General features: G+C 53.5%; 1 protein-coding gene across 2 annotated transcripts; it reads right to left on the bottom strand.

Moving 5' to 3' along the window:
* Nucleotides 1–7,367: 7,367 nt before the first annotated feature.
* On the bottom strand, nt 7,368–20,207 carry TNFAIP2 (TNF alpha induced protein 2). Of its 2 annotated transcripts, XM_023518887.1 has the most exons (13): nt 20,179–20,207; nt 16,981–17,350; nt 16,043–16,673; nt 13,820–13,934; nt 13,536–13,658; nt 13,232–13,332; nt 12,608–12,706; nt 11,997–12,108; nt 11,053–11,175; nt 10,666–10,821; nt 10,355–10,476; nt 9,072–9,204; nt 7,368–8,642 (listed from the first exon to the last, which is right to left on the bottom strand). In XM_023518887.1, exons 2-13 carry the CDS (start codon nt 17,333–17,335, stop codon nt 8,553–8,555), a joined length of 2,160 nt encoding a protein of 719 aa, XP_023374655.1. In that variant the 5' UTR covers nt 17,336–17,350; nt 20,179–20,207; the 3' UTR covers nt 7,368–8,552. The 2 variants fall into 2 exon arrangements, with proteins under 2 accessions (XP_023374655.1, XP_003799380.3); XM_003799332.3 differs by lacking the exon at nt 20,179–20,207 and having other exon boundaries at nt 8,567–9,204; nt 16,981–17,335.
* Between the last annotated feature and the right edge of the window lie 955 nt (nt 20,208–21,162).

Below are 21,162 nucleotides of genomic sequence, written 5' to 3'. Positions count from 1 at the left end.
CCTGACTGGGGTGCTGGGCAGGTCTGGGCAACTAGGGGACCAGGCACAGGACTCAGCCAAGGGCTGCAGCCCTTGGCTTCACTTCCTTTGCTTGTTCTACGCATGCTTGTCTGCAGAGCTTGCCATTTTCTTCTTTTCTCTCCTGGGCATCATTATTGTATAAACAATTCGTTGGAGGTTACTGTTATAATTCAGTCTTTAGGTGACAGAATATTCAGTGGACCATGACTGAACTCTAGGGATAAATAATGGAGCCAGCAATGGGCGTGGTGAATGTTGGCATTGTGCCTTACCTGTCCCTTAATTTTGAAGAAACAGTGAGCATGCATTCATTACTAGGAGGGGATAGATGCATCAAGTCTAGTGAGAATTGTGATAAAAGGTTATGTGTGTAAACGTGCATATGGAAGCTGATTGCCAGTTATAAATCTACTGCCTCTCAGCCCCAACCCCTTTCTCTCCCTTTTTTGTTTCCTAGAGACAGGTTGCTCAGGCTGGTGTGCAGTGGTGAAATCACAGCCAGCTGCAGCATCTAGCCCCTGAGTTCAACGGATCCTCCCAGCTGGGCCTCCAGAGTAGCTGTGACTTAAACCCCTTTCACTGCCCTGCTTGAGGAACTTTTTCCCCAAGAGTGCTGTGCTTTGTCAGTAGAGGGTGATAGAGGAGCACTAGAGGTGGGAGGGGATTTTCTTGACCACTTGTGTTTGCGGCCTGGTCTGGACACCGGGTTCTAAGGTACAGCACCTGCCAGGGCATGACTTTCCTGGAATCCCAGCAAGTCGTGCTGGCAGAGTACCTTGGCAGCCTTGTCTCCAACAAGGCCTCTATTCCACTCTCGTTCAGGGGATAATATATGGGGAACATGTGGGGAACTTTTCCAGATCTGGTCCTGCAGAGCTCTGCTCAGCCCTAGGGTGGTAGCTGCACCCCACATCTCTCATTCCTGTATTTTTGCATTCCCTTTATTCATCACTAATTAGTCCCCAATAACTCTGATCCTTTGCTTCAGCCAATAACTCCCTGCATTAAACACTCCCTGTTCATGCTACTATATGGTTTTTACCTCTTAACTGGACCCTGACTGATACAAAGACTGAGAAAGTCGTTAAGTAACAAACATGGACTATTTGTTATGGCAAAGAAAGGGGAAGGAAGAGCCAAGAGCATGGAAGAGAGATGGGGGAACCAATAGCTGTTGAGAGTGACAGATGGCCAGAGAGCACCCCAGGACGCTGGCCAGGCACATCTCCCTCTCCTGAAGTAGGAATGGGCCTGGCAGCACTCTAGCTGGCTGGACTGCAGTAAGGCCTCCATCCCTACCCTTTGAGTACACTGATGTTGAGTGCCCTCACATTTCAGTCCACGGATCTTGGGATTAACAGTTGCTGCCTCCCATGGGCTGCCCCCAAGGAGCCTCAGCTCCACTCCATCCTGCAGAAGGTCACAGGCCATGAACTGCAGCCATGTGCAGAATTGGATGAGACTTTGGTGCATGTATTTTTCATGAGTAAGGAATGTAAATAATTGAAGCCAGAGGACAGTTGCGGTAAATTGGGGGTAGGGAATGGCTATAATATACTCTATCTTCTCCCATCAAAAGGGAAACTGTTTCTCCACCCTTGAACATGGGCTTGGCCATAAGACCGGCTTTGCCCAGTGAAGCATCAGCAAATGTGATACAAACAGAAGTCACAGAGTGCTTTGTGTAGCACCTTTCCCCCATCCTGTGATCCAGCCCAGGCTGGCCTCCTGGGGATGAGACACCACAGCTATCCCAGTATCCTTCTGATAACTCCCACTGTCCAAGTCTCCTCCCCTGGGACCTTGGCAGATCTGTGCTAGAGACGCCCAGCCAGGGGCAGCTGGCTGAGACACCATAGGTCCAGCCCTCAAGGGCTGCCTCAGACATCAGCTCACAGGCCCCAGGGATCACCAGGAGTAGGATCTCACCAGTGAAGGTCTTGGCTGACAGTGTCCCTACAATTTCCTGACACTGGACTTTCATAGGTCCTTAGAGTGTCTCTGCAGTGACAATTACTGTCTGTATAGAAGCACTGACCTTTTGATTCACCTCAGTCCTCAAGGCAGGTTCAGCATGTGCAGCATCCACCAGAAAGCTCAGGGAAACAGAGAACACCCAGCTCCTTACCCCCTGGAGACACCACCAACTCAGCCTTGCCAGGTGATGCTCCACCAGGCTGCTCCCAAGCCTGATCTAGCAACCAAATCCGAGGACTGTCTACTTCTCCAGGTCAAGAGGCAAAAGCCAGCAGGCAGGGCCAGGGCCTTTTGAGATCAGCGCCACCCACACTGGAGGGCAACAGTTTCCCCTTTCCTCATCCTTGTCACTTGTTCATATCTGAGTCTCTCAGAAGACATCAGTTCCTGCTCACTATCCCCCTCCGTCACTCCATCAGTATCGACATGCTGCTGCCCAGGTCCTTTGAGCCCTCATCAGTCTGTCAGCCACACACCCTCTAGGCCACACTCCAACTGCAACTTCACCAATATCTGCACAGCCTCAACTACAAGGGCCCCTGCGCTCATTCATTCCCCTTATTGTACCCTGAAGTTCCCCACTGCCCCTGAGACCCCTCACTCCTTTAGACCTACCCCACCACCTTCCCTCCTTGCCAGTGGAGCCCCCATGACCTCATGGCCCCCTGCTATAGCCTCTGCCTAGTGATCATCTCACATGTTCCAGCTCTTGCCCTCTGGTGTGATCACTTGACAAAAACCAGGTTCTTGGTTAAACCCAGCTTTGTGATGGCAGGCTTGCACCTAAGCACCAAGCTTGGTTAAAGAAAAATCAAGGCTGCTTACAAACCTGCTTCTAGCAAACAGGCAACATGGCTGGATGATCCCAGGCCTGAGAGGACTATCCCATCTTCTCTTCCCGCCTCAAAACTCTAGCAACGACTGCTTCCATTTCCTCATTAAATGTTCAATTATAAAATGGTAACATATAACTGTTGGGGACCAGCCCCAAACTACACCATGAGTTCTTTCTCATGGTGTAGACTTGCAGAGAGGATGAGGAAAAATGAAGAGTCAAGACACAAAGAGGAAGTTTGCTAAATAGGCTGAGTCGGGCTTGCCACCCGTAGTGCAGTGGTTATGGCGCCGGCCACATGCGCCAAGGCTGGCGGATTCGAACCCAGCCCAGCTAAAACAACAATGACAACTGCAACCAAAACATGGCCAGGCATTGTGGTGGGCACCTGTAGTCCCAGCTACTTGGGCTAGGACAAGAGAATCGCTTAAGCCCAAGAGTTTGAGGTTGCTGTAAGCTGTGACACCACATCACTCTACTGAGGGCAACACAGTGAGACTCTGTCTCAAAAAAAAGAGCTGGGTCACAGTGACTGACCACCTCTCTGGGCTTGCGTTGCATTTTCTAACCAAACTACTTCTTTAACTAACCACATTAATTAGACTGATTTACCTCTTACTATTATTATTCTAAGTTATGATCTTAACACAAACAGAGGATGGGACAGGGAACACAGTCCAGGAGCAGGATGTCAAAGCAGACCCCAATTAGATCACACACACAAATCTCAGGAGTGGCAATTAACCACCAGGAAGCCTTGTGCTCAGACAAGCTGGCACTTCTGCCAATACCAAGATGACAGAAGAAAGGAGATATTTTTCTCTTTATCTTTTTCTGAGAGACTTTTTCTCTCTTAGCAAAGTTTAGATACTCATCCTGTCTCCAGCACATTCTGCATTCCCTAACTCCCCCAAGGCACTCACTCTCCCTGAGGGGGCAGCCCTGCCTAGGCGAGCCTTGTCTCTCAGTACTCAGTGACCTCTGAGCCCAGTTGCACTGGGGGAGGTCCAGCAAGACAGTCTGCTTGAAAATGCCAGGCTTTCAGGCGGTCGCACTTTGCAACAGATCTTGGGTTTCTCTGATTCACTTCTTTCCTGTCTCTGTGCCTTTTGCAATCACTTTCTTTTTTTTTTGAGACAGAGCTTCAAGCTGTCCCCCTGGGTAGAGTACTATGGCATCACAGCTCACAGCAACCTCCAACTCCTGGGCTCAAGCAAGTCTCCTGCCTCAGCCTCCCAAGTAGCTGGGACAACGGACGCCTGCCACAATGCCCAGCCATTTATTGGTTGCAGCCATCCTTGTTGTTTGGCAGGTCCAGGCTGGGGATTTGAACCCACCACCTTAGGTGTATGTGGCTGGCGCCTTAGCCACTTAAGCCACAGGCGCTGAGCCTGCAATCACTTTCTTAATTCAATTCCTAACTTACTTATAATAAACAATTGAATATTGGTTTTAAGCTTATCAAATCATTATTTCTAGCAATACAAGCACATTAAGATATGACTCTTCCCTTAAGTACTCACATATCCACCCTCATATAACACATTCACAAGGCTGAACAATGAATTATAACAAAGTATGTGGTAAAATATTTCCTTTCCAACCTCTGTCTCCAAATGTATGTATATATTTTTCCATTTTTGTTTATTTGAAGGCAGCACACCACAAACTCTGTTCTGCACTGTGCCTCTCCTTATATGTTCTAGGCCAGGTCCAGTGGCTCACACCTCTAATCCCAGAACTTTGGGAGGCCAAGACAGAAGGATTGCTTGAGGCCAGAAGTTCAGGACCAGCCTGAGAAAGAGTGAGACCCTGTCTCTAAAAAAAAAAAAACCAGAAAAATTAGCCTAGTGCCGTGATGCACACCTGTAGGCCCAGCTACATGGGAGGCTGAGGTAGGAGGATCACCTGAGCCCAGGAGTTATAGGTTATAGTGCACTATGATCAAGACACTACACTGTCTAGCCTAGGTGACAAAGCAAGACCCTGTCTCTAAAAAACACAAAATAAAATCATAAAAAATTGTATGTTCTGAATTTTCAAATCAGAAGAAAGTCCTCATTCTTTTTCATAGCTACATAGTACTCCACTGTTTGGGTGCACTACAATTATTTCCCTGGTGTTTACTGATGGACATTTCAGTATTTTGCTACTACAGTAGAAGTGACTAACCTTGTACCTGAGTTGTTTTGCATGGATGTTAGAGGATGGATAAGAGAAATTCCTAGATGGCTCATGGGCTATGCATTTGGTGGTCTGACACATAAATCCAAATCATCTTTCAAAGGGACCCTGGCAAATAATGGCCCCAAAGCAGTGAGTGAGAAGCCCTCATGTCCAGCTTTACACACAAAGTTTTGTGACTTACCTAGGTTTTGGTCAATTTAATAAGCCATGCTCCATTTCTGCAGACCTCTCAAACTTAACCTGACCCAATCTCTTCTCCCCCCACCCCCATCTTTCCCCTCACCTGCCAGACCTTTCCTGATCTCTCTTGGAGACAGTACCCCCCTCAGCCTGGCTTGCTTAGGTCCTTTAAAAGGCTGTGGGTTGCTCTTCCCCTCAGCCCCTCCATGGTGCCCACTCCATCTCATCCTATAGTCAGGGCCTTTGCTGATGCCCTCATCTCTTCCCTGGGAACTCCAGGAACCTCAAAGGGGTCTCCAGGCTGCCCCTGTACTCTTCATTCTCCAGGCAGCAGGCAGCAGGCAGCAGGCAGCAGCCGTTGGGGGCATGTATCTTTCCAGGCTACAGATCGCATCAGCACCAACTCACTCTTCAGACCCATCTGGTGCTTCCCTTTCCAGCTGGGCTGAGCTCCAGCTCCCAGCCCCAAGGAGTCCCTGTCCAAGAGTCTTTGCCCTTTCCTTATGGGGATCTTTCTTCATCCCTATCTCACTCACCCAGCCCCTCTTCCTTCTCATAAAGTCCGGGTTTCTTCCTGGTTCCACCTGCCACCTTTGCCCAAGTTTCCTTCCCCTACACTGCTTTCCACCAGTCTGAGCAAGAGACCATCTCAAGACTGGGGTCCCCAATAAGCTGTCCCCTCTCCAGAGAGTCATAGCACAGCTAGAGCTGCCCCTGCTCCCTGCTGAGTCACCCTGCACTTGGGCCTGAAATTCTTAATTCCCTACTCCATGAAAGCTATGGGCCTCTATAGGCCCTCTCTGGCCTGCAGAGTGACAAGCCAAGACCCCTCCCTGAGAGAGCTAGAACAGTGGGAACTTTGAGATACTGCCTGGAGCTAGAGCTAGAGTCTATCCAGAAGCCTGGAAACCACTCCTCTCTCAGGTTAGGGGCATGGCCTAGAGGGGTCCAGTCACCTCCAAGTCCTGCTACTTTCCTGTTCCAAGACCCTGCTGGCCCTGGCTGCAGTGAGTGGGGGCTTGGAACCCCACCTGGACCTCAGCTGCCTGTCAGTCAGTTAAGCCTGCACTATCAATTTAAATTTCTATCTGTCCTCAGTTCTCATCTCTCTTGCCTGGCTCACCCATATAAGGGAGGGGTACCCTGGTCCCTTTCTCCCAACTGCTCCCCCCAATGCCTGAACCACCCAGCAGCCCATAGCCAGCAGCAGGAGTCCCCTCTAGGCCCTAACCCAGGGGTCCTCAAACTTTTTAAACTGGGGGCCAGTTCACTGTCCCTCAGACTGTTGGAGGGCCGGACTGCAGGCCCCAGGATGAATTGGCTGCTAAGCAGGATAGGCAGCAGAGGCAAAAAACCTGGCGAGCTGGATAAATGTCCTAGGCAGGCCGCATGTGGCCCGTGGGCCGTAGTTTGAGGATGCCTGCCCTAACCTTTGTCTCCCTCTATCTTTGCTTCCCACCCCCATGCCCATTGGCCCCACTGATGGAACTCTCTATAGAAATGGCCTCCTCTGCCCTGTGCTGCCCAGCTGACATCCAGGCTCTTCCCACAGGACCACCAACTGCACAGGGCTTCCCTTATGTCTCTCCCTGGGTTCTGTGGAATGGATTTACCAAGATACTCCTTCCCTCCTGCGGGACTCCACTCTTTCTCAAATTCCAGGCCAAAATTGAGATTTGGAGAAGACAGACCAGTGTTCCCTGGCAGCTGTGGCCATCTCTGAACACAAACCGTGGCTGCTTCTGCTCATAGCAGTGGCTATCAGGGTCAGTGCCAGAAATATGAACATAAGTTTCCTAATGGGTCCACCTCACGGGTCCACCCCACCCTCCCACCACCCCCATCATCCTTAGTAAAGGACAGTGGAGGGGAGCCCCAAAGGGTCATGATCTCGTTTTTACAGATGAGGAAACTGAGGCACAGAAGAGGGACATGACTGAAAAGGTCATGCTCACAAGTGAGAAGAGCTGGGTCATTCTCCCACCTGGACCCAGGGGGCACTCTGGTTAGGGCCCCCAATGGTTGGGGATTTGACACAGAGCACTGGAAGACATGGTTTGCCCAGACCTTGAGAGAAAGTATTAAGGATTCCCCCAATCCCATCATTTTGCAGCTCCCCAAATAAACCACTCCATAGCCACTTTTGAAGTCAGCTTTATATCAAACTATAAAAACTTGGATCTTGTTCTGAATATACACATACAAAAGCAGTACTATCAAAAACAATATTAACATCAAACATGCTAATTACTACAAATGTACAGAAACCTTGTGCATATTTACAACAGCCAATTCTCGGCCACAATTCCATAAGGCAGTACCTGGGAAAAGGGAACAACCCAAGAGGTCCAAGGCATAATTGCAACTGAACTGCCCTTTCTGTGCTGAAAGGGGCTGTGGGATGGCAGAAGCTGAGCAGGGAAACTGAACTCCTGTTTTCCTGGGGTAGAATGAAGTCCCCTGAAGGACAGGGGATAGGCAGAGCCCATGGTGGACAGAACAGCCTCCCTAAAGCTTCCACGTGCCACTCCCCAGTCTGTGACTATGCTGGTTACATGGCAAATAGGAAGTCAGATTGCAGATGGAATTAAGGTTGCTAATCCGCTGACCTTAAAACAGGGAGATGACCTTGTATTATCTGGGTAAGCTTAATCACAAGGGTCATCACAAGGGTCCTTAAGTGGCAGAGGGAGGAAAGGAGGTCTCCCGGATGTGATAGGAAAAGGATTCAACTATTCCCTGCTAGCTCTGAAGATGAAGGGACCTTGAATCAAGACATATCAGCAGCTTCTGGAAATGTAAAGGCCAGGTAATGAATTCTTCCAGAAGGCTCTTCAGATACCTTGATTTTAGGCCCATGTTGGACTTTCGACCTACAGAACTGTGGGATACCTTCCTGTTGTAATCCAGTAAGTCTGTGAAAATGTGTCACAGAAGCAATAGGAAACAACTTTGGGATATGTTCCTGCTGAAATTCACTAAGTCTATGACACATAAGCAACCATTACAGAGGCCAAGGAGTCAGAGGTCAAGCTTGCTCAGACCTCAGCCAGACACTTAGGTGGCAGGGCCCATTAAGGCACCCTGGGCCCTGTCCCTAAATAACAGGAGGGTAAATCCAAGAAGACCCAGGAGGTCCTGGGCCCCGCTATGGTAAACACCAAGGCTCCCATTGGAACCTTTGGGGGAAAAAGCCTTTAGATTGTAGAGAGGGGTCAAGGTCTGATCTCCCAGGGCAGCCAGCAGGTGGGCAATCCGGAAGTCTCTGATGCTGGCTCTGCTCCCAACATACCACATGACCCCAGAAGTCCCTTTCCAGGCCCCAGATAACAGTTCTTTACCTTTTTTTCTTTCAATTCTGTCTTGAATTCCAGACTTGCCAAACCCAGCTTTTTGTGGTCCTGGCTGAAGGAGGCAGGATAGGTGTAGCTCTTCCTTGACTCTTGGGGGGTAAATAAGGGGCTCAGACTCAACCAGGAGGCACACTGTGGAAAGGTCCCCTGGACACAAGGTGGTCCAAGACCCTTGCCCTGGTGGCACTGTCTCTCTTGGCTCCCTCCTGTGTGCACACACAATCGACGACGATTTATAGAGAGTTTCTTAGGTATTTCCTTATTGGCTTCTCACAGTGGGTGCTCTGCCCCCACCAGACACAGAAGCAAAGCATGGGTTAACCTAGTTGAGCTGCCCAGGGGCCTGCACTTTGGCAGGGATAGGCAGAAGCAGCAGCAGAGTTCAAAGGCACAGGAGAGGCCATGAGCCAGGGCTGGTCTGCACAGTCCCGTGACAGGGTTATTGCTGCATGTGGGATGGTACCCAATAGTTTCTGGGTGCTCCCAAGCAAGTCGTACCACAGGAAATGCTAACCAACCTTTATAAGGGAAAATAAGGATCTGGAGGGCTCTTGCACCTCTGTGTTGACATCGAGGATACTCCGGATGCTTTTTACATCGCTGGGGGATAGGTTCCCCTTGATGGCTAGGATGGCGCTCAGGTGACCTTTGCTGGAAAAGAGATTAACCTGTGAGCCCAGCTGGTCACCAACATCCCCACTCAAATCTCTTTCTGGCTCCCCAGACTCCTAGCCAGTGCCACAGGGCCCTACAGCCAATCTCCTGCCCACTAAGAGGCCTTCCTTGCTCCTGACATGCTCCGGCAGCCAGTGGTCCCAAGAGTGGCCTTTGCATTGGTTGTTTCTCCTGGAATGCTCTTTCCCACACTTGAGATGATTAGCAACTTCCCATCTTTAGGTATCAGCTAAAATGTCACCTTCCCCAAGAAACTTTCCCATCTCTAAAGCCCCTTCTTTGATCATGACCTTGGCTAAACTCATTACTGCTTGCAATTATATTTCTTTGTCTGATTACTTCTTTATCGCTGCCTCTCAAAGGAATGGGAACTGCTTGTCCTGCGTTTCACTGCATCCTGGTGCCTAGAACAGAGCCTGGTACCTAGCAGACTGCTAAACAATTGCTGGTGGGATGAGTGGATGGATGGGTAAGCAGATGGTTGGGTAGATGAGTAGATGGGCAACCAGGTGCTTAGGTGGGTGGAGTGGATCAGCCAGGAGCTGACCTGGGCTAAGATGAGTCAACCCCTATCAAGACCCATTTGAATTTTTCTTACCATTCCAGAGAGAAACAATGTCCCTGGCTCACCAGATCCCCAGGCAGCCACGTGCTAATCTTCCACTCCCAAACAGGAGCCTCAGAGCCCAGGGCACAGGTCTAGGGCCCCCAGGTCTCCAGGCTGAGTGGTAGACCCTGGTCTCTCAGGTCTCAGGAGGCAGTGTCACATAAGGCTAACAGCACGGGTGGGGAGCCAGACTGCCTGGTCTTTTCACCTTGGCTCCACTACTAACTATCTGTGTCATCTTAGACACACTCCTTAAGCTCTCCAGGCCTAATTTGTAAAATGAGATTGACGTGTCAGCCTTGTAAGGCCATGGCAAAGACTAAATGAGTCAAATTAAGTCCCTGGTAAAGATCTTGGCACGGTGACTACACACAGTCAGCAAACAGCAGAGGTCAGCTATCATGACTGCACCACTGTGGAATATCAGTTTCTGGGCTCCTAATGCCAGCCCCATATGGCCCCTCACCACAGAGGGGCCTGGTAGGGCCAGGCTAACAGCTCAGTCCCCCTAGTTCTCACCTGAAGTCGGGGTAGCAGGTGGCATAAGTGGCTACCTCAATCTTGATAGCACTGGGATCCTGCAGGCGAATGATCTCAGCAAGCCTGGGGAGGGCCGGATGCAGCCAGGTTGCAGGGGAGCCCTGCAGGCACAGGTGTGGTTGGAAGGAGCCTGCCCATATCCTCACAGATACCCAGGGGCCCAGAGAAGCTCAGGTCAATAGCTGGTTGGGCTTCAAGAGGCCCTGAGAGTTCTGTTATGGACCCTGAAAAGGTTGAAGGTAAAAAGGAGCGCGCTCCAAGGGGCAAAAGAGGAGTGAGCAGGGGCTTACGTTCTGGGTGCAGAAGTTCTGGATGACCTCGGCATTGGCCAGGATATGCTTTGCCAGTTGCTGCTGCTGCTCGGCCGTCCTGAGAATCACGCGCCGCTTGCTGAGGCGGATGATGTACTCCTTCACCAGGTGCAAGTGTATGACCTCCATGAGCTCCTGGGAGGGCGAACAACCAGGGTCATATGAGCCAACCACTGATGGGGAGCTCACCACCTCCCTTGAAGCCTTGAATCCAGGAATCCCCAAGAGATAGATAACAGGGTAAGAGTGCACACATGTGCATGCGTGTGAGCCAGTGTGGGTGTGGGTGGACACATGTGTTGGCGCACATGCCCAAGCTGCCCCCCTACTTCTCCAGGCCTAGCTACCAGCCCAGAGCCTCCTTACCTCCCGGAAACAGTCTTGCAGTTCTGAGAACTCAGACAGCTTCCCACCCACGGTGGCAATGATTTCCTCCAGGGTCTCTGCTGGGGTTGTCCAGCGGGTCTGTGTGAATTTCTTAAAGAGTGTCTGAGAAGGGAGAGGCAGGAAGTCTGGTCACACCCTGGAGAGGCAGGGCCACCATCTGCAGACACACACACAGACACACGTGCACAGTAGGAGGGCTGGGGGAGGGAGCTCAAGGAATCCCAGAGAACCTGGGCAGAGCTTAGGTCCCTGCTCATAGACAGGAAATTGGAGGCAGGGTTTGTACATCCTTCTTCAAGGTCATACAGCTGTGGCTCAGGGGCCAGGATGGCCTGTCTGCTGGCCCAAAGCCTTTTCCATTGCCTCCCTCTTAAATAAATAAATTCCTGCATAAACAAATCCTTATGCTTGGCTGAGCCTTCGAGACCTGGTGCCAAGAGATCCAGGGTCACTGGTAAGGACTTCACTAGCCTTGAACCACATGTGGCCTCTAGTCCCAAACACTGGGCAGAGAATATCTTCTCTTCCTTTTGAAGGACCCTCATGCCAACCTCTGTTAAAGGAACTATTTTAATTCACAGGATTTTCTGTGGATTTCTTGGCCCAGAGGAGAAGTGACCCTGATGCCAAAGGCCCCATGCATTAGGAGCTGGGAGTTGGACACAGGGACAGAGAAGGAAAGTCTGGGGACTTAGAGGAAAAATATGACTAAACCTGGGAACATGTCTGGGTCTATTTCTCCAAGCCCTCCCAGCCCTGGTAGCCCCTTTCAGGCCAAGCCCCAGTACGAAGTGACAGGCAAAGTTAGGAGCCTTCTAGGGCCCCATCACCTGGCACAGTACCTGGCCCTGCTCCATGCCTCCCACAGGCTCAGAATGTGTCCTCCCCAGGGGCACCCTCCCCAGCCTGCCCCAGGATACCACCTTCAGGTCCATGAACATGTCCTGGAGCAGGGAGTCAAAGCCATGGCTCTTGAGCTCATTCAGGGGCCTTAGGGGGTCCTGTGGGACCTGCCACTTCTGTTCCATGGCTGTCCTGGGAGACAGAAGCAAGAAGGTCACCCAGCCTATAGCCACACACCCAGGAAAGCAGTGAGCCCCCCTCCTCATTCTAGAACATTTGATGGCTCCTCCTCTGTGGGATCAAAACCAAGTCCTCTTGTCCATGCTCTCCATGCCTCCTAGCACACACTTACACTACATTCCCTTCTAACTGAGGGCAAGTCAGCCTCTCCATGACTCAATTTGTCCACCAGCTTAACAGGCATCATCATTGTACCTGCTCTATTGTACCTGCTATTAAAAGGGGAAAATAAAGAGTAAATCATTTGCATAAGTGCTTGAGCCATCCAGCATTGAGGTTTGCTGCTGCTGCTGCTGCCACTACCGCAGGCCCCAGTCTTTTCCTTACATGTCTTCTTAACTTTAAATCCACTTCTTTGTTTGAGCAGCTCTTCCTCCTCTCATCCCCAACTAGCCTCTACCCACAGGCCAAGCCCTGCCACTCCTCCCGCAAGCTCTTAGAGCATTCTCACCGGAAGGACAGGCAGTTGTTGATGTTGGCAATGACATTGGCCCTGTAATTGCTCAGCTGTTTGCATCTCTCCAGAAATTCATCAAAGGTGCGCTGGTAGCTGGTGAAACCAGAAAGGGCACATTCAGGACCAGCACAAACACAATAGCAGCCTGCAGCCCGCCCCTGCCACCCTCCCTGGTTTTACAGAGAACTTTTTCCATTTGATTGTCTCCCCACAGCTCAGGAAGGGGCTGCTAGACCCTAAGCATCATGCTACTGACTCCACAAGCTTTACAATCCAGAGACCCTCCAGGGCTCCTGAAGAGAACACAAGCCCTGCAGTGCTGCTCCCAGCCCTTCCCCCAGAGCTCTTACTGCTGGAAGACCAGAGGGGATATAGTTAGCTGGAAGAATCCTCAGGGGTGTCGGTGAAGGGGTAGCAGGGATCTCGGTCCCTTCTGGGGCTGCTGTCCTGTCAGCTTTGCTGACTAGAGGGCAAGAAGCTCCACCCTGAGTCCTGGTGAGGGTCAGACCTCCTGAGGCTCTCAGCATCCAGTGGGGTGGGGTGGAGGCTGATCTAACTTGGACCCTCTGAGCCAGGTGGCTGCAGGGTCACATTCCAGGTACACATGCACACACCCACCTCCTAAGGAATGCAGACAGCTCCGCCAGCAGCACTTGCTTTATCTGCATGCCCAATTCAGGGGTGATGCTCTCGGCCTTGGACTGGGCCTGGGAGATGATCTGCAAGGTAGTGATAGGTGAGCTGAGCAGGGATTCTCCTGGACTGCGGCTGGGATGGGGTAAGGAACATGCTGGAATAAGGGGGGTGCCAGGAAGTGGGCATGTCTATCCACACAGGAGTACATGGGCACAGGTCTCTGCTTGCACATGCATGGACTGTACGTGTACACCATGTAGGTTGTACATGGGGCAGCCTATGATACCTGGATGATGTCAATGGCCAGCTCACTGTGGCAGTGACCATCCAACCTCTGGGGGGCCACATTCTGGACCCAGTGCTGTGACTCCAGCTTCAGGGCACGGTCCATCAGCTCCTTCACTTTGACCTGGGGGCAGAAGGGGTAGGTCATCATAGCACTGACCCACCTCCCTGCTTACCTACAAGTCCTTGTCAGGCTCCCTGCTTCTACCCAGTCTGTCTCTGATCCCCTCTGAGTTGCCTTACAGCCCCTCACTGCCCAGGTCCTGGTCCCAGTGCAAGACTCACCACCTCATTAGACAGGAATGTGGCCTCCAACAGCCGGATTTGCTTTGGGGGCAGGAGGTTCCCCAGCCCGACACCCTGCAGCTCATCTGCCAGCTTGGGGCTGTTGATAATATCACTGTGGACAGAGGGAGGCTGGCATAAGGAGAGGGGCACCCACTCAGTACCATCCCTCATTCAGGAACCTACCTTCTTAGCCTCTGTCTCTGGTTCCTGGCATGCCCAGGCTCCCCCTGTACCCTCCAGCACCCCCACCCTGTTCTCCATTTCAGATAATGGGTCCTCCATTTGCTCTTTGGTTCAGGTCAGAAACCTGAAATCATTATCATGTCTCCCCTCACTTTCAGCCCCACATCCACACTAGTCCCTAAATAACCCCTAAGATTCATTACCCTCAAGCCACCCTGATACCCTGGTGGCCTCCAACTCTCATCCACTTGTCCCTGACTTCAGGAGCCCCTTCTCAGCCCAGCAGTCACACCTTCCAAATCTCATCTCTCTGCCCCAAGCCAGCCCACAGCAACCCTGAGACCCACCCAGCTCTTTGGCCTCCCAGACCTTCTGACCTTGGGCATCTTGCCAGCCCTGCCATCCCCCCAACCAGGCTAGCCTTGCAGCCCCCAGAGGGTGGGCCAGCCTAGGCAGGAAGGGCTGTCCTTGAACTGTTCCAGGGAGGCGTCTCAGCTCACTCTCATGGCGCCTCTGCAGGGTCCCTGAGTTCCCAAGGGACCTGTCCAGCCCTAGCACTTCCTAAGGGGCCTTTGTCTGTTTGGAGGCTTAAGAATGACCCTCTCTGTTTCCCTCACCCCATCTAGATGCAGCTGTCCTTCTGTTCCCCACACTTCTGGCCACACGTTTCAGCAATGCCTCCCTGGACCAGGAGCCATGTACCCCTTCACCAGGAGCCATGGCCAGCTTGACCTTAGTTTCTTGCTGTGGGTCCCAGGCTAGGAGACCCTAAGGTCACTGGGACAGGAAGACTGATAGGCAGAGGTGTAAATGCCTGGCATTTCCTGGCAAGTCAGGACAACAAGCAGGAACTGGCTTGAGGCTGGGCTATCTCTCTTGTAGCCCTGTCCTATGACAGTTTCCTTATGCCCTGTTGACTCTTCACCCACCATCCCACTGGGCTCTTTCTCTGTCTTCCACCAGAGACTGACCCATCAGCACTAACTGAGCCCAATGCCACCCAAATGTCTTCAAAGCCTCAGACACTTCCTATACTGTCTCCAGCTCCAGCTCCAGCTTCCTTCAGAGGCTTCATGGCCTGGGGGGGGGGGGCAGCAGCTGAGCCCTCACAATAAAAGCCCCTGGCCTCCCATGTGCTGGACATTTCCACCCTGTAGTACATGGCTCTCCCTATGCAGTTTGTGTGAATATGAGGCATACTCAGTAATCCATGGAGTCTTGGCCAATAGGGGATGCCTGAGGCTGTACCCAGCTGGGATACCAGCTGTCCTCCATTAGCACAGCCAGACCCCAGCTCTGCCATAGGCTCATAGGGTGACACTGCAAGACCAGATCTTTCCAATTGGACCCCTGCCCTATCCCACCCGCACTGACTGTCCTGCCCAAGGGTGCCCCCATAGCTGCTCTCAGTGCTCCCAGATTTGCCAGACAAATCTAAACACTCTGACAAGTTCTGCTGACTCCCAGAATGCCACAAGGCTCAGGCCCTTTAAGATGCCATGACCTCTGTCAGGAACATCATCCTCCCTCCCACCTTCTTCCCGGCCTGGCCTAGTCCCTCCCCAGCCTGACTCCTCACATGCATAAGACTGTAAGCTGCTCCAGGGCAGGGACTCTGGTTCCTGCAATCTCTGGGCTGGCTTCCTGGACTCCCTCAGACCTGTTCAGACCCCTTTCTGCTCTGGATTGTCATTGTCTGCTTCACCGCCCTCCCCAGACTGGGAGCTCATGAATGAATGAAGTCTTTACCAGCCATTCTCTGTACCTCAGTTTCTTCAAATGCAGAATGTGGCTAAGGCCCCAGGAAATCAAGGGTGCTAAGTGCAAAGCAGCTCCAACCCAGCCCTGTCCCTGTGCCTAAGCCGCAACCTCGCATGGCTAGGGTTTATCCTTCTGAGTCCAAGTCCCATCCCTGCTTTCTCAGATCCCAAGTCTATAAGCACTGGCATCGCTAAAAAGAGTTCTCTGCAAGCCTTGGCTCTCCTCCCACTCCACCCTACTCATGCCCCAGGGCGGGCGGCAGCCTGAAGCACTCACTTGGGGTAGAGATTCTGCACCCAGACCAGCAGCATGTAGGTGTCCCGCTCACACAGCTCAAACTGAGCCATGGCGGCCAGGTGGGCCGCAAAGTGCTCATGGTAGCTCTGGGCATAGGTCGCCACCACGTTGAACTCGGGAGGAAACAGCGGCTTCAGCCTCTCCACTACCGCCTCCAGGTCCTCCTTCATGGTGCGGCCCATGTGCAGAAAGCTGCTCTCAGCCTCCGAGCGGCCCTCGGCGCACGCGGCCGGCCTCCCGCCCATGCGCTCCTCAGCGGCCTCCAACACGCCGCGCTGCCACAGCTGCAGCCAGCGCCGCGGGCGCGTGGCCGCCAGCGCCGAAGTCCCCGGCCCCGCCGCGGCCGCCTGGCGATCCTCACGCTCTTGCTCGACCACCACGGCCAGAGCCTGGCGCAGCCGCTCAGGCGCCACCTCCAGCGGCCGCCGCAGAACACTGAGTACCAGGTCGCGCAGCAGCACGTACAACGCTTCCACCTTGCTCTGACGCCACACCAGCTCCTCCTCGCCCGCACCGCCCGCGGCAGCCTCCTGCAGCTCCCGCTCCAAAGCCAGCAGTGGCCGAGCCGCCTCCAGCTGTCCAAGCTCCAGGGCCACCTTGAGATCCTCCACTGAGACCCAGAAACTCGAATTAGCGCATGGCTTGGGACTCCACCTGACTGCAGGACGAGTCTCCCACAGAGTAGGAGGCTGGGTCCCACTGGATAAAGGTAGTGTCTCACGAGCCCCTGGTCGGCCCCTTGTCAGCCCATCCTATTGGGGCACAGGTGAAAGAGGGAAGGCAGACACACCTCCAAGCCCAACTTGCTGCCCCCAAATCCTGGGTGAGTGGCTCATTCATGCCCATGCCCTCCTACCCCACCAACGTGGGCTGCATGCTGCCTAGCTCTAACGCAGGACCCCTGGGGGCCAGCCTACCTGAGGGCAATGGGGCATCCAGCCCCAGAGTGGTCTCAGGCTCACTCTCTGGCTCCGCTGAGCTCAGCTGGCCCTTCTTCTTCTTCCCTTTGGTAAAGACACTGAACATGCCAGCTAGCCCTTTTGGCTTGTTCTTCTTCTTCTTCTTCTTCAATGCTTCTTCCTCTTCCTTGTCTGGGGCTACCCCAGGCTCCGGGGGAGGTATCAGGTCCTCAGAGGAGGCCTCTGACATGGAGGCTTCTGACTCCACCTCTGACGTGGAGGGCAACTTCTGGGAGCTTCTACGGAAGTCAAGGGTCCCTGGCATAGGCTGCTGGCCTGGAAGGCCTTGAAAGAATGTCATCATCTTCAGCATCACCCTGGCTCAGGCCTGCAAGATGGGATGGGGGAGGATGAAGAACTCAGTGGTCACAGTGGACTGGCCCTGGTTCCAGGCTCCCAGGCCCAAGCACTCAGCTGTGGTGGCAGCACTGAGCACGTTTGATGTATCTGCACTTGTACAGCCATCAGAGCTCTGGCCATCTCCTGGCCTAGGTGAGCACCAGTGAGCAGAGCTTCCTGGCCACAAGTATCTGACTTCCCACAGCTCCTCTTCCAATACCTCATGTGTGACCTCTCCCAGAACCACCTGAGACAGGGAAGAGGCTGGGGACAACAAGCTTCCCAGAAGGGGGGGCCTTCACTTCATTTTGGTAAATCCTTCCTTGACAGACCACCCTCTGGGCAGGAAGAAAGGACTGCAGGGAATGAGTACCTCCTTGGATCCCATGAGACTCTGGGGGAAGAGATAGGGCATGAGCTGGTGGCCCTTTGGACACAGTAAGAACAGAAGTCCAGAAAGGTTGTTGCCAAGCTTAGGGTCACAGAGCACCCAGATCACTGTGGGATCATGGAGGGCTGCCATGAACACAGCTGCTCTTGCTGGGTCATGAGGGGGCAGACACTGATCCTCTCTGCCAGCCCTAGGCTCAGGTCTACAGAAGCCACAGAGGATGGGAAAGGACCTCAGAGAGCTTTTCATATGTCATTGGAGGCCAGGGGCTCAGTGAGGCATAGGACTGCCTAAGGTCACATAGCAACTTGGGCCCAGAACTAGGCTTCCTGGCTTCTGCCCCATCTTACTTGCTTCTGAACAGAGTGACATCTTTGTCACAAAAGCTTCTAGTCTCTGTACCCTTCCAGGCTGCCCATCACATTTCTTCCTCTCTATCATCTAGAAAGGATATTGTTATTTAGGTTTAAAATGCCCCTGTCGTCAGCAGCTTGGGCTTGGAACTCAGGTCACCGGGCTCTTCCCCTGTCTTCATGTTCCCAAATGACCTACAAGCTCCATTCAGGAGATGGAGGGCCCTCCCCAGCACCCTGACCATTGTCAAAGCAAAACCAAGACCACTGCGGGGGAGTATGGCTAACCATGAGGGAGGGAGCAGGCAGAACTGGGCCTCCCTAGCCACTGAGATGACCTGTAACCATGGTGCCACCTGCCTGCCCCACCCCCAAGAATAAATATATCAAGCTGTGCCTCATGTATCATGACTTCAAGTAACCCCTGCAAATTTCTGCAAGGCAGAGAGGATGATCCATCATCCAGAAGGAGAAACTGAGGCTGGTGGTAGGAGTGCATGCCCCAAGCACAATAGGATGGGGCCTCAGATTAGAATTGTTGGTCTCTTCCCACAGCCCCTGCAACCTCCACCAGCCTGGTACCCTGTCCCATTCCCCCAAGGGGCTTGCCCCATACCCCGAGGCTTGACTAGAGTCAGTTGGGGGATAGGAAACCTGCACGTCTCCCACCCCCACCCCGTCATCTTGCCTGGTGCCCTGGGCAGAGTCCCACACTCCTGGGCCTCAGTTGCTCCCTGGCACCATTCAGCCTGTAAATTCCACTCCAGGAGCAAGTAGGGAATGTCCTGGGAAGCCCCAAGGCCAAGGTCCCCAGGTGAAAGGCCAATGGGCATGTCTGCCTTGCCCGCCACTGGCCCAGCTTCCCCTCCCAACCCATCTTATTTGCACACCAAGCACCCATAGAAGCTGGTCTATGCAGCAGGTCCACTCAGCCCCATCCTGGCACTCCCATCCCTGGGAGTGGGGGAAGGGTGACCCTGATCAGTAGTGCTGCCCACCAGCCTTACCTCAGCCCTCACTGTCCCACCCCTCCAGGTAGGACACTACTCCTTCATCCCCACACAGACCCAGCTCCTGCAGGTCCCCTACAGTATCACTACTTTCTCCTCTGTGACACAAACCCCTTGTCCAGCAAGGTACCCCAGTGGGACCCTGAGCCTCATCCCAGGTTTTGACTCCCAGAGGTGGCTGGTGTAGTGGGAAGAGAAACAGCTGTGGGCCCTCTGCACCCCTCACTAGTGTATTGACTTGACACCCCCTTTCTTCACAGGCCTGTTTCCCCATATGTGAAATGGGGATGAGGACCCTCACCTCATAGTGCTGCTGAGAGGATGTGGCAAAATCATAGCCAGCTGCTGGGAACAGCTGAGGCTCAGTGAGGGCAAGTGTCCTGTGAGCCTGTGTCTGCTGTGCAGGCTCAGTGAGGTACAGCCAGGCCAGGGAGAGGCCAGGAAGGCACTCCTTAAAGCCCCAGCCTGATTGGGCCCTCTGAGGCAGGAAGGAGCCTGCTCAGAGACATACAGTGGGTCCATACAGAGTGGCCACAGCTCAACAGAGATACCCCTAGGCCTACCCTCAGCAGCTTCTACCCAGGCACACTCACTCCCCTCATTCCCTGCCTGGCTAAGAGCTAAGGGCTTGGCTCAAGTCTAAGGGCCACACACTCTGCTCCTGGTTCTGGCTCCTCTTTTGTGAGGTGCACCCATCCCCCAGATGAGAACATCCAGGCACAGGCAAGGAAGTGACTTAGCCTAAGTCACACAGCCAGGGAGTCAGCCACGTGTCTGGGCCTTCCTAAGCAAATGGAAGGGAGACCCTGCCCCTGTCCGCCCACCTAGCCCTCCTGCCTCTTGCAGCACAGGCCCACAGCACAGGCCCACCGGGAGCGCCGTTCAGCGCAGGAGCCTCAGTTTCCCTAGCAGTGGAGCTGTCCGAGGCCAGAGTCCCTCGGAGTGTCCCCTCCGCTGTTGTCAAGCCCTTCCCTCAGGGAATTCCGCTGGGGACTCCGGGCCGGGGCCGGGCAAGAAGCCGCTCGGAGCGATGAGGGGCGGACGCGGAGGCAGAGTCACTTACTGTGTCCGGGCCAGGCCGCCGCTGTACCGGCTCCAGCTTGGCGCCGCCTGAAATAGGCGTAGACTCCGCCCCCGCCCCACCCCTCCCACCGTAACCGCGGAAAACCCGCGGGCGGAGGCCCAGGGCTGGTGTGGCGGGGGCTGTGTCCCTGTGACCCTGTCTCCAAGCCGGCCGAGGAGAGGAATGAGAGGCGGTCGCTACTTCTCACTAGCCGAGGCAGGGGTGACGGGGGCTAGTGAGTCGTCTGGAACGTGGGGTACGGGGAAGGATGGAGTGGGGGCGGTGGAGGGGGGCGGCGAGATCCGTCTGGCGCCGCCAAGCCCATTGTTCGACGACAGTTTCTGATAGGCTATCTGAAAGGGGCTCGCGTCTTGGGGCCACTTTCCCGCGTCACAGAGTTCCCCCACACACCCACCAACTTCAGCCGTGAAGTTCACGGCTCAGGCTCCGGGCAGAATGTTTCTGCTCTGGCAGGGAAGCTTAGAGAGGGCTTCCTGGAGGAGGCGCTCTAAAGGGAGGGAGCTGCAGCTTTGACCAGGGGACTGAGAGAGGCAGCTGTGCACAGGCCGGGGCCTGGCATTCCCTCTCACTAGTGGGCCTTGCTTGAAGCCAGGAACTACTCAGAAAGGTGAAATTACTCACCCAGGTGACATAGGCAGTAAATGGCAAAGTATGAGTTCACACTCAGTTCACACTGAGTTTATACAGCCCTGGAAGACTCCCATTGAGCACTGCCTCCCTGGGACTTAGGCTGGACTCCAAGGGCTTCTGAAGTTGGCAGGGAGTGAGCACAAGGCCCAGATCCCAGGGCTCAGGCTTATCATCACTCAGCACAGTGTTACCCGCTCAGTATGGCCTTGAGCAGGTCACACTACTTTCTAGTCCTCAGTTTCCCCTCATCTAAACTGTGTCTCAGGGTCTGTGAGGATGAGAGAGGTGGAAAGGCTGGATGTGTGAGAGGGGACCCATTGGTGATTAACTTCT

This window comes from Otolemur garnettii, unplaced genomic scaffold, assembly GCF_000181295.1.
Source record: "Otolemur garnettii isolate 467f Iridium unplaced genomic scaffold, OtoGar3 scaffold00149, whole genome shotgun sequence".
NCBI lineage: Eukaryota > Metazoa > Chordata > Mammalia > Primates > Galagidae > Otolemur > Otolemur garnettii.
Note: the sequence above shows the minus strand (reverse complement) of the source record. Positions and strands in the feature narration are given on the sequence as shown.